The 13,765-nt window shown below is 38.3% G+C and overlaps 1 protein-coding gene across 2 annotated transcripts in view; it reads right to left on the minus strand.

Annotated features, from left to right (window-relative positions):
• The window catches only part of igsf11 (immunoglobulin superfamily member 11), a 233,794-nt gene that overhangs the window by 34,720 nt on the left and 185,309 nt on the right, over nt 1-13,765 (minus strand). For both annotated transcript variants that reach the window (XM_063050868.1, XM_063050869.1), the window contains exon 4: nt 1,777-1,932. In XM_063050868.1, coding sequence (XP_062906938.1) covers nt 1,777-1,932 — 156 coding nt within the window. The remainder of the gene's footprint in view (nt 1-1,776; nt 1,933-13,765) is intronic.

Raw genomic sequence — 13,765 nt, forward strand, 5'->3', positions numbered from 1 at the left:
GCTAATCCCACTGCACATTCTTTTACCCATAATTCCCTTCAAGTAATTAATCTAATTTTGCATTACAAATATATTATCTATCTCAATTTTTCCCACAGGAGTGTCTTCAATGTGCCACTGCACAAAGAACTTCCTCTCATCCCCTCTCTTCACTTTTACATCATTGGCCTCAAGCATCTCGTCAGATACCTTATTAGACGTGTTCTAAAATACATATTCTTTACAATTGCTGCACTCTCTTTAACCCTGTATTATTCCTTCCATCAAAAATCTATTAAATTTGCCAAGCACCTCTTGTTTTTACTATGGTGGCTGTTTTCAATTAACACCAGAGTTTCTAAATGATCGTTAATTTTATCTTGCGTTGTAAACATATAATCCACTGTTGTGTGTCATTAAATCACATGTCTGACACGTCATAATTATAACATAGGCCTCCCTAAAACAACGTCCCTCGTAAAGAATTTTAATGAAGCATCTTGAAAATGAGGGCTACAAATATCCAATTCTGACATAGGCAATCAGGAGAGCCAACAGCATTGAAGACTAAATAATTCCAGGCTCCCAGCAGTTTGGAAATATCACAAAACACAACACGGCAGGTGAATAATATAGATTGCAATGTATTAGATTAATATCACACAATTTTACCAAATTGTTTTCCAGAAGCAATTTTAGGCACTCTGCCTTTGCGCTTTTCTCTCTGGTTATTTCCTTCCTTGAAGAGATTAAATAAGTTGTGTCGCATCCATGACAGTCTGAATTGCACATGATGCATTGCAAATAGTTGGCTTAATGGCCCAAATGACCTTTCTCTTTCTTACTTGCCAATGATTTCCGTTCCTTCTGCTTTCTTGCTACGCATGTGGCATGATTTTAGAAGTCCTATCTAATTTCAAAGAATTATTTTGTTTTCATACCAATGTTGATTGTGCATTTAAAAAAGCTGTCACCAGACATTCAACACAGATCTGCCAGAGGTGACAGCACTCATTCAGGAAATAAATGTTCTGCTTGCAAACTCACTTCCACTGTATAAAGGACCTTAGAGTGCAGGAATTCTTTTCATTTGTTACCCTTAGCAGCAAGCACTAAGAGGTCTGAAGAGGTGAACAACAATGTCCCATGCCAATGTACTATCTCAATGCTGTAATCTATATCTGTTACGTTAATGTAACTCCCGGCTAAGAATAGTATCTGAGTCCATCACTATTCACCATAATCTCCTGATATTTTACACAATCCATTTCATTATTCCTTAGATTAATGTTGTCTGATCTTTTCTTCCCTAGTCATGACTTCCTCATTAATCTCTGTCATTTGTCTTACTCTCATTTGCAAATAATTTACAGTTCACCACTGTTGTTGTACTGAATGCATTGCATTTATTTTTATCAATTCCCTATGCTGCATTTCAAAAACAAAGGTCTTGTCAGTTAAAAAGTCTCAATGTCTTATTTGTATAAATGAGGCAACTATTTTTGCTGTAATTATATCTGAAATATACACTTAGCCATCATTATTAATTAAATATATAAATTCTATGTTGCAACAGGGGAGCAGGTTTTATATTGGAACACTGACACTGAGATTTTGACTTGAAAATTAGAGATATCTTCAGTAAAATATGTATAATCAAATAAAAACATTTATGATTTTCTGTACAGAATTTTAAAAATTCTTAAACTGGAAGCAACATTTTACATTAAAATTCAGGATAATAATCTCAAAAATATGCTCAATTAGACACATTATAAACCTGAGTATTGAGCTTACCCTCTACTGACATTGGTGGCAGTTTAGCAATTGAATCAAGCTTTTCCCAGGAATATGTTGGGAGCGGGAGACCTTCTTCTGAACTACAAGTCAGAGTGACATCGTTTCCAACAGCAACAGCTCCTTGAAGCCGGCACAATGGGATAGCGGGTGGAACTGCAAACAGAGGTTGCAAAACATCAGGCCTAATATGTCAAGAGTTAACATAAAATTTAAACTTTAATCTGAAGCTAAAGGAATGATAAATACAAACAGTTCCAGTTCCAAGAGAAATTGGGATTCCTATTTTCTCTAATCTCTCTTTATGGTTATGAAGAGTTAAACTGTCTCAACATCCTGAATGATCACTTGATAAAGCAACAAAATCAAATTGCAGGTTTCACATAACCAGTTATTCATGACATTCAAATGAAGTTCCAGAAATGTGTTCCCACTATATTTGAAACAGGGGTTAGAAGCCATCCTTTGGAAATCACAATCAACATATTCTATGTGTGCAAATGGCACTGCATTAGAATTGGTTTCTAAATACTAGTGTTATCAATTGTCAGTTACACCATGCACGCACACACTAAGACCATAGTCTCTGAATTGTACTGTTACATATCATGCATGTTTATAGTGTGGCAATATGTGGTACATTCTCAAAACAGGAAAACCTCTAATGAGAAAAAAAAATCAACATTACAGTATTGTGTAATGATGCCTTCCCTGACAAATTAGGTGATCAATTAGGAATTTACTACTGTTCTGAATATTACTCGCAAGGACAGAAAATATAGAGCCAGAATATTAACTTAAATAAACCATCTAAGTAACGTAAGGAACCATTGTCAGTCAGACGCATACAATGAATAACAACACAACCTAAGTTTTATTTACGAACAGAACCATACAACATAATTTGGTCTATTCATCCCACTGTGTCATTACTATTCTCCTGCACTTTCCATAACCTCCTACCATTTTTTAAGAGATATATAATTTCGATTTGAAGGTTATTGAACTATCCCACCACCAGGTTGAGGAATAGTTACTATGTTACAGCCATCAGGCTCCTGAACCGGTATGGATAACTTCACTCACCTCAACTCTGAACTGATACCACAACCTACAGACTCACTTTCAAGGACTCTACAACTCATGTTCACAGTATTATTTATTATTTGCTCAATTTGTCTTCTTTTGCACACTGGTTGTTTTGCTGTGTTTATGTACAGTTTTCATAAATTCTATCATATTCCTTTATTTTCCTTTGAACAACTACAAGAAAATGAATCTCAAGGTGGAATATTGTGAATATGCATACTTTGATGTTAAATTTACTTTGAATCTGTCTTAACACAGTGCATTCAGATAATGATATCTCATTATATAAAATATTGTGGTGCTGAGGAAATTTTTCCTCAGTTAAAGTATCAAAACTCTTCAAGATTGGAGAACTTGTATCAATTCATCTTTCCATACAATTAAATTCTTACACCCTTTGTACTCTGCCAATAAATCACTAATGCAACCTCCAAAGTCTTAATGTGCTTTTTTATTCCTGCTGGTTAGCTTCAACCACACTATTTCAGCTGAATCCTAGATGGTATGTTATAGCTTTTAATATCCTTCCTTTTGTGCTCTACACCTTTGTTTTTAAAACTGAGTCTCTTTAACAGCCTTCTCAATTGCCATCTTCCCTGTCAGATGTACAACCCACTCTCACTTTTTCTGTGCCCCCTTTAAAACTGTCTTGAATACTCCACAATAAGAACAAAAATTGTTACACTTTTCTCTGTTAAATTTCACCTATGTGTCTATGCCCTCTTGAGATCTATTGTTCACCACGATATTTTTGGCCCCTGGCCAATTTTAATTCCGCACTAGTCACCATCTCATGTTTATTTTCTGGGCTCCAACTTTGCTAACAAGTATATTGAATAGTATTTCTTCAAAAGTTCACTGAAATACACATACACATCATCCTAAGTACTTTCTCACATCCCCTCCGTTAATTGAAACACTCCAAGTTCCTCAATCATGGATTTGAATTTAATAAATTCATATACTGTTCATTTATTAACCCATATTCTTCTAAATGCCAATTAATTTTGTCCTGGTCAATCATCACTGTGAGGCTGCCTCACATTTATTATATTTTGTTTCTCATACCTTCTATTACGATTTGTGAAATGCGAGGAATGTAAGTTTGCTCTCACGCTAGTCCCAAATTCAAGGACTGCAGGGTTGTGGTCTGAGCTTGTTTAATTACAAACAGTATGCCTCTCGGCAAAATAGAGTTTAATTGTGTTGATTTCCTCTGAACAGGAAAGGTACATTTAGCCAAAAAGCTGACAATGCCTATATCTATCCTGTGATTCTGTGATACAGGGTATTATATAATAAAAATGTTTGTAAGATATCGTGGCAGGACATCAATACTGCACCATATTTTATTTTCTATTGCATTGACAAGCTGTCCAATTTGGAAACCGCAAATTCTTCCCATAGCTTTTAATTAGATTCAGCTGTCCATTGACACAGTCAGAGATCTAACACAAATCCATGTGAATGTGTTTCACTGGCCCAATAGCAACTCCGATGAGGTCACACCACAAGAAGCGCTATAGTGGAATAGTGTGTTTTTGATGATAATTCCGAAGTGAATAGCAACAATTATCTTGCAAAAGCAAAATGTCTCGAGCATCAGCTCCACATCACACATCTATGCATGCTGGAATTCTAAATCCATCTCAAATGCTCACCACATTAATATTTAATGCACTTATGTGCTCACCATGAAAGTGATTCTGTATGTAGCCCCCCCTGGCCACCCTCAGGGTCGCTCGGCTCGCTGTCGTCTAGGGAAACAGCCTCGGCCCCGCCAAACTGGGTAATTAGTTTGTGTGGATGCTGTGTGAGGTACCCCACCCCGCCCAAATAACAGACAATACACCAGATGCAATTAAATGATATACAGTTTATAGATATTACTGGAACTATATAATTAAAAGAGAATAAAACACAAAAGGAAAATAAAAGGCGCCACACTTATCAAAGTTCAATCTCTTCGTGCACAAAAAAAACCCGTTGGAGCTCAAGGACCTTCTTCTTCACCCTGCGACCCCCTCGGACCACCTCGACCGGCCGCCTGGGACCAACAACGGTGGTCGACCAGACGCTCCACACGAATCCGTCTCCGTCTCCTTGCCGAACGTCCCGCTCGGGGGTCCAACCCCATTAGCGGACTCACAGCACCTCGTCCATCCTCTGTCTCGCTCTCCCGCCTTCTGCCCCCAAAACCCCCTCGCAACCAGTATCTTCAAATACACCAAAACCATAACAACTATCCCAATTGGTTAATAACGTATTTCTTATCACCCTCTAAACCACAACAAGCTGCTAGCGCAAACTTTCTCAGCGTTTATGACAACAAAGCCGGATTCCACAGATTAACATAACAAAGACGCCATTTTAATTAGCCTCCGCAGTAACATAAAAATTGAAACCCCCTTACATGTATATAACAGAAAGCGACCAGGCAGAGGTCTTTCTGCCATTTAATGTCCGTGCTCTGAAAACATCACACCAGTATGCTTTTCCTTATTTTAATGTGAGCATCATAGCTAAGCGTAATATACTCAGTTTACCCTGGACTCGTAATGGAACGGCTAGCAAGGACTAAGCATAAAAACAATTCAGGATGTAGGACTTCATAAACAATGCTGGGTAATTTATTCCATTCTAACAGGAAGACAGTGCAGAACACATGGCACTTTATATACACAGTATATGTTATATACACACACACATACACTTGATAACATTATGTTCTACATCATATGACTAATTTACAGATTATAGATGAAAACACCAAACGGCTTTTGCTACTTCAAGAGAATGATATGATCACTCTTTACATATTTTCAACGTCATTGTAAATTCAGTCTGTTGACTGGCTTCCTTAACCAGTTTGACCTCCTAAAATAGATTATTCTCTCCGATGTTGCAGTTGTTCCTCGAACAGACGAACTTGGAACATCTTGTCTTAATTCACTGACAATCTGCAACTCTTCAACAACAATAATTCTATGTCATCGTCAAGAATAGATTTATCATCACTTCAACATCTTTAAACACATCAGATTTGATCATTTAATCAGAGTGGACATGTAACCTTCCTTTAATTCATTAACTTCTCTAGATTGCAAGCAAACCACACATGTTGCCATGAAATACTCCAAACCATAGTCAATATGCTGCCAATACACTATGTATCCATGGATCCTGTTCATATCATCAATTTTATTATGCCCCTTTTTCTCTTTTATATATAAAAAAAAATCTTCAAGATGTAAGAGAGGCTATTTGGCCTATCTAATCTAAGTCAGTTCTCAGAATACTCCCATTAGTCACATTCATCCATTACTTCCCCATAAAGTATTCTCTCTCACATACACATCAGTGTTCTTTCAGTAAACTACACTGGTTAAAGTGTGGAGTACATTTCATAGCCAATTTTTATTGGGAGAATTTCTTCTGTTAGTTGCCCCATTGAAGCCTGGCATTTTGAACTTCTGCATTCCATCTTGAAATTGAGAATTTTATGGCCAATATAACCATTCTCATTCTTTCCATACAGATGCAACAACCTACAAGCCTTGTTTAATAACTCTCAGACTACCCATGAAATTGCTGTAATCCAGCCACCACTTTCTCATTTTTCCCATCAAAAGAATGGTGCAGAATCCAAGACCTCTGTATCTTTGGATTTTTCTACCAATGTATTCTATCCAGTATGTTCTATATCAACACTGAATGTTTTATGAACAGCAATGAAATACTGTCGATTGTGCATTTACCAAAAATGTGCAATGTTTTTGCACCGATCTATGAAGTGCCAACATTTTACAATTAAGACTTTATTGTCTCACTTCAAGTTTTAAAAGAATTGATACTAACCCTTATCAATGGTAAAATGCAACACCAGCGTAGTATAACCATACAATAGGCAAGTGGGAAGGATAAAGTCTCGGACCAAATCTTAACAAAAATAATCTCTGCAAATTATGGAAGTTAAACAGCTAAATGTATCCAACATCAACATTTCACTAACTTTTTTCAACTTCCAGATAGTATGAAACTTCCATATTCCCTGATTTAATATTTTAGGTATTAATTTTAATCTCCCTTTGTACCTTCTTGAGAGGGTAATGCAAAATTCTCTCAGTACATTCTCCGGAAAAGTGTCTGGTCTTGATTTAAAATGACATTGTACAGTAACACAGATAATTCAGAGTGTAAAGCTAACCAATTTCCTGATCACATGGACCAATCCATTATCTACCAGTGTTTGTACAGAATTTTTACTCAGAGTGGGTTATTTTTAAAGTAAAAGCTGATGAGTACAATATATCACTTCAGTTCTGCCAGTATTTACACCTTTAAGTGATTCGTAGACTATGAGCACTGGCTGAAATCTAGCCTTCCACTCAAGCTAAGTGATACTCTCAAGACACTTACACCACACCACTGAATACATCGATGTCGCGGAGACCTTAGCCTGGGGAACCTGACCCTAAACCACTGTCAGGTTAGAGCTAACACAAGTACAGAAACTTTAAGCGCATAAAATATCAATTTGATGTAGGCCATTCACCCCCCCCGTACCTATTCTGTCATTCAAGAAGCTCATAGTTGATCTTTTAACTCATCACCAATTTCTTAAACAAACTCTGTATCTGCAACCCACGTAGCAGATAAAATCATCTACAGTCATAGAGTTATACAATACAGAAAAAGGCCTTTAATCTCAACACAACTATGCCGACCATGTTGTCCACCTGAGCTAGTGCCAATTGTTCCATAACCCTGAGATTAAGACTCTTGGTTCTAGCTACCTTAGCCAAGTAAACAAATTACAATGGTCTACAAATTACAATGGAAGATAGAAAACCCATGCCAAAATGGCAATGTTACAATACTCACGAGGGATTTCAATATGCAGGTAGATTGGGAAAATCAGGTTAGTGCCGGATCCCAAGAGGGGGAATTACTAGAATGCCTACAAGATGGCTTTTTAGAGCAGCTTGTGGTTGAGCACACTAGGGATTCAGCTATTTTGGTTTAGGTGTTGTGCAATGAACCAGAATTGATTAAAGAGCTCAAGGTAAAATAACCCTTAGGGGCAAGTGATCATAATATAATCAAATTCACCCTGAAATTTGAAAAGAAGCTGCTAAAGTCAGATGTAACAGTATTACAGTGGAGTAAAGGGAATTACAGAGGCATGAGAGAGGAGTTGGCCAAGAGTGATTGGAAAAGAACATTGGCAGTGATGACGGCTGAGTAGCAATGGCTAGAATTTCTAGAAGCAATTCAGAAGGCACAGGATATATACATCCCAAAGAGGAAAAAGTACAGTATTCTAAATCCAAGATGATGCAATTGTGACTAACAAGAGGAGTCAAAGCCAACACAAATACCAAAGAGAGGGCATAAAATAGAGCAAAAATTAGTGGGAAGTTAGAGAACTGGGAAGCTTTTAATAGCCAACAGAAAGCAACTAAAAATTCATTAAGGTAAAGATGGAATACCAAAGTAAGTAGCCAATAATATTAACGAGGATACCAAAAGTTTCTTCACATAAATAATGTGTAAAAGAGAGGTGAGAGTGGATATCTCAGTTAGAAAACAATGCTGGCAAAATAGTAATGGGGGACAAGGAAATGGCAGATGAACTGAATAAGTATTTTACATCAGTCTTCACTGCGGAAGACACTAGCAGTATGGTGGAAGTTCCAGGTGTCAGGGGTCAGAAGTATGTGAAGGCACCATTACTAGAGAGAACGTTCTTGGAAAACAGAGGTTAGAAGGTAGACAAGTCACCTGGACCAGATGTGTACATCCCAGGATTCTCAAAGAGGTGGCTCAAGAGATTGCGGTGGCATTAGTAATGATTGTTCAAGAGTTACTGGATTCAGGAATGATTCCGGAAGACTGGAAAATTGCAAATGTCATTCCACTCTTCAAGAAGGGAGAGAGGCAGAAGAAAGGAAATTATTGGCCAGTTAGTCTGACTTCAGTGGGTGGGAAGATACTGGAGTTGATTGTTAAGGATGTGGTTCTGGGGTACTCGAAGGCCCATGATAAAAAAGGCCATAGTTAGCATGGTCTCAAGGGGAAATCTTGCCTGTCAAATCTGTTGGAGTTCTTTGAAGAAAAATTAGCAGAATAGACAAAGGAGAATCAGTTGATGCTGTGTACATGGATTTTCAGAAGGCCTTTAACAAGGTGCCGCACAAGTTAAAAGCCCATCGTATTACAGGAAAGATACTAGCAAGGATAAAACAGTGGCTGATTGGCAGCAGGCAACGCGTGGGAATAAACAGAGCCTTTTCGGGTTGGCTGCCAGTGACTAGTGGTGTTCCACAGGGGTCTATGTTGAGACCGCTTCTTTTTAAGGTATACAGTATGTCACTGACCTCGATGACGAAATTGATGGCTGTTTTGTGAGGTTTGCAGACAATACAAAGATAGGTGGAGGGGCAGGTAATTTTGAGGAAGTAGGGAAGTACAGGAGGACTTATCAACAGATTAGGAGAATGGGCAAAGAAGTGGCAGATGGAATACAGTGTCAGGAAGTGTATGGTCATATACTTTGCTAGAAGAAATAAAAGGGCAAACTATTTTCTAAATGTAGAGAAAATTCCAACATCTGAGGTGCAAAAGGACTTGGAGTTTATGATTCCTAAAGGTTAATTTGCAGGTTGAGTCACTAGTGAGGAAGGCAAATACGATGTCAGCATTCATTTCAAGAGGACTAGAATATAAAAGCAAGGATGTAATGTTGAGACTTTATGAAGTACTGGTGAGGCCTCACTTGGAGTATTATGAACAGTCTTTGGCCTCTTATCTTGGAAAGGATGTGCTAACACTGGAGAGAGATCAAAAGCGGTTCATGAAAATGATTCCAGGATTGTCATATGAAGAGCATTTAACAGCTCTTGGCCTGTATTCACTAGAATTCAGAAGAATACAGGGTGACCTAATTGAAATCTATCAAATGGTGAAAGGTCTTGATGGAAAGGATGTTTCCTATGATCTAAGACCAGAGGACTCATCTTCAGACTAGAGGAGTGTCCTTTTAGAACGGAGATTAGGAGGACTTTGTTTAGCCAGAGTGTAGTGAATCTGTGGAATTCTTTGCCATCGGTTGCTGTGGAGCCCAAGTCTCTATGTATATTTAAGGCAGAGATTGATAAATTCTTGATTAATCAGATCATGAAGGGATCCAGGAAGAAGACAGGAGACTGGTGCTGAGAGGAAAAAGGGCTCAGCCATGATGCAATGGCAGAGCAGACTCAAAGGGCCAAATGGCCTAATTCTGCTCCTGTATCTTTCAATCTTCTGGTATAAACACCATCCCAATATATACCCTGTAAGAATTTTCTAAGTTTTAATAAGATCCGCTCTCATTATTCTAAACCAAAATGGATATAAACTCTGTCATTTTAACCTTCCTGACACCACCTCCCTGATAATTAACACTGGCGCTCAACGGCGATGAGTGCTTAGTACACTGCTCTACTCTCTCTCCAGCCATGACTGTGTGGCTTAGCACAGCTCAAATGCCATCTATAAATCCGCTGATGACACAGCCACTGTTGACAGAATTTCAGTGGGTAATGAAAGGGCATACAAGAGTGAGATATACCAGCTAGTTGGGTGGTGTCACAGCAACAACCTTGCACTCAACATCAGTGAGACCAAGGAGCTGATAGTGGACTTCAGGAAGGGAAAGACAAGGAAACACATAGAGGGATCAGAAGTGGAGAGAGTGAGTAATTTCAAGCTCCTGGGTGTCAATATCTCGGAGGACCTAACCTGAACACAAAATATTGATGTAACTATAAAGAAGGCAAGGCAGGGGCTATATTTTATTCGGAGATTGAGATTTTGGTTTGTCAACTAAAACACTTGAAATCTTCTACAAATGTAGTGCAGAGAGCATTCTGACTGGCTACATCACCATCTGGCATGGGATGGAGGGAGGTAGGGTGTGTACTGCACAAGATCGAAGTAAGTTGCAGAAACTTGTAAAATGAATCAGCTCCACCATTGGCACTGGCCTCCGTAGCATCCAAGACATTCTCAAGGTGCGGTGCCTTAGAAAGGCGGTGTCCATCGTTAAAGGCCGCCACCACCCAGGACATGCCCTCTTCTCAATGTTACCATCAGGAAGGAGGTACAAAAGCCCAAAGGCACACACTGACTGATTATTCAGGAACAACTTCTTCCCCTCTGCCATCTGCTTTCTAAATGGACATTGACCCATGAACACTCCCTCACTACTTTTTCTTATTTCAGTTGTTTTTGCATTATTTTAACTTAACTGTTTATTAGACATTCATACTTACTGTAATTCAGTTTTTTATACATTCGTTTATTATGTATTTCATTGTACTGCTGCCATAAAGTTAACAAATTTCACAGCATATTTCGATGATACTAAACCTGATGTCGATTTTTCACCTTTATCTTAACCAGAGTTGTTTTTAATTATCTTGGTACTTTATGTGTGATTCTTTTGTGTATGTTTTTTTCAGCAATTGTAAATGCACACTACATTAACGAACTTTCAATTTAAATAACACTGTTGACAGCCATTGCTCCTGGGATGGGATCTCAGCAACAATCACAACACGCTGGAGGAACTCAGCATGTCGGGCAGCATCCGTGGAAATGATGAGTCGACATTTCGGGCCGGAACCCATCATCCGACTCCGACCTCAGTTCTGGGGCCCTGCAGGCTACAGGCTCCGTCACCCCCAGCTGCTCCCAGCCTGGGGTCTCCCTGGCTGCTAAGGTAATTAATGAGTGGAACTTGATGCTCCTCTAAGACTCTCCAATCAGTTGAGTGCAAGATAATGCCCAGGAAAAGAGTAGACAGCAGACAACATCTAGACACTTCATAACCAGCAAAAAGACCACCCCTTGTTGTGTGTTTGATACATACTGTGGGATACTCATAAAGACACATATTCTTGAAGAACATAACTAGAACTTTTATTTAACAGCAAACAGAAACCACGTCTAACATGCAAGCTTCTCGATCATTCTGTCAGTTCTGCACATGCTCATAGCTCCATCCAATCACGTTCTGACACGTGACACATGATATCACCACATCATCTTTCCTTAAAAAGAAAACAATTAGCAACATTAATCAAAACAAATGCATAATTTAACATGTCTCTATCAGTCTCTCTGGGGGTTTACAAACACAAGTAGACCTTCTAAGTGGTTCACACAGTTCTTGTGTTTCGTTGTTATTTCCTTGTTTTGTCTGGTCTGCATCAGTTAATGGAAACTGAAGTTGGCTCTTTCTTAAGGTCTTTGAGAAGAAATCACAATTCATTTGTTAACTGTGTAATCTCTTTTTTATGCTGAGACTTCATCATTTCAATAAAACTTCTCAATTCCTTCACTTGTGCTTTCACTTCTTCAATTGGATCCTGATTCTTGTCACTCTTTGGCTTCAGATCAGTGTTGTACTGTACCAGCAGGTTTGGTTTTGGTGGCAATGCTTTGTCAGATGCTGGTAATGAAGGGATTTTTCTTTATGACTTCTTTTACTTTTGGCGCAATAGAATCAAATTCTGTTCTCTCTCCCTCTTTCATCAAGTCACTGTATTCTGACTCTGTGTCACTGTCTAGGACTAACTTCACCAAATTCAGTTTCTCACAGGCAGATTGACCCAGTATTGACTGTACATTTTTTGGCACTACCACAAATGAAAGCGTGTGCTCAATATTCATGTGTTACTTTTGCCACACATGTTCCTTTAACTGGAATGTCTGCACCTGAATACCCAGTCACTTTTATATTTGTCTGATGTAACTTTGGTCTTGGCTTTAATGCATTAAACTCAGATTCTGCAAGAACATTTACTTGTGCTCCAGTATCCAATTTAGACAGAATAATGTTTTGGTTCACTTGCAATGGCATAGTCCAGTCATTCTTACTTTGCTTTCACAAAGCACATCTATGCAAAACTCCTCACATTCATTTTCAAGCACTGCATTTACTTGTTTTATTTCCTTGCTACTTCTGCAAAAGCATGAAAAATGATTAATCTTACCACAGTTGTTGCACACTTTCTGATACGCTGGACACATTTCAGGTCAGTGCTGCCGCCCACAGCGATCACAATGTTTTTTTCTTTCAGGTGACGTCTTGTTCACGTTGGTTTCATTGTCACTTCACTATTTTTTCTAATATGTTCGTGCTTTACAGCGTCTACTCTGCCGTTCTTGATAAAAAAAAGCTCTTTAGCCTGCAACATCACAGTCTCCGAAGCTTTGCAGAGTGCCACAGCTTTCTCCAAATTCTAATCTTGTTCTAACAGTCTTTGTTTCAGACCATTATCCAGAATGCTGCAAACAATTCTGTCTTCAATGAGGGAGTCTGTAAGCTCTGCAAACTCGCATGTTTTACTGAGATTTCTCAATTCCATGACAAATTGATCAATCATTTGACCAGCTTTCTGCTTGCATGTGAAGAATTTGTACTGTTCATACGTACATTGCACTTTGGTATACAAAATGCGTTAAACTTGTCGATTATCGCTTTTAGATTCAAATTATCTCCATTCTCAAAAGTAAAATTGTTATATATCTCAATTGCATTATCCCCAATCATGTGGAGTAGAATTGCTGCTTTTGTTTTTTCCATTTTACTTTCTACTCTGATCACCAATAAATAAATTTCAAAACGCTGTTTGAATTCTTTCCAGTTTTCAGCTACGTTCCCAGTCAGCTGAAATGTTTTCAGAGATTACAAGACTTCCATTCTTAAAGCTGTTAGCAAACAACGAAAAGGTCCGTGCTTTTTTTTTCCGATTATCTTTGTTTCTCCTGTGTTAGTGAAACAAATTATTCTTCCAGACCTATTTGTGACATCATGTTGTGTTCTTTATACGTACCGTGGGTTACTCATAAA

The sequence above is a fragment of the Mobula hypostoma genome, chromosome 6 (genome assembly GCF_963921235.1).
Source record: "Mobula hypostoma chromosome 6, sMobHyp1.1, whole genome shotgun sequence".
In the NCBI taxonomy this organism is placed as follows: domain Eukaryota; kingdom Metazoa; phylum Chordata; class Chondrichthyes; order Myliobatiformes; family Myliobatidae; genus Mobula; species Mobula hypostoma.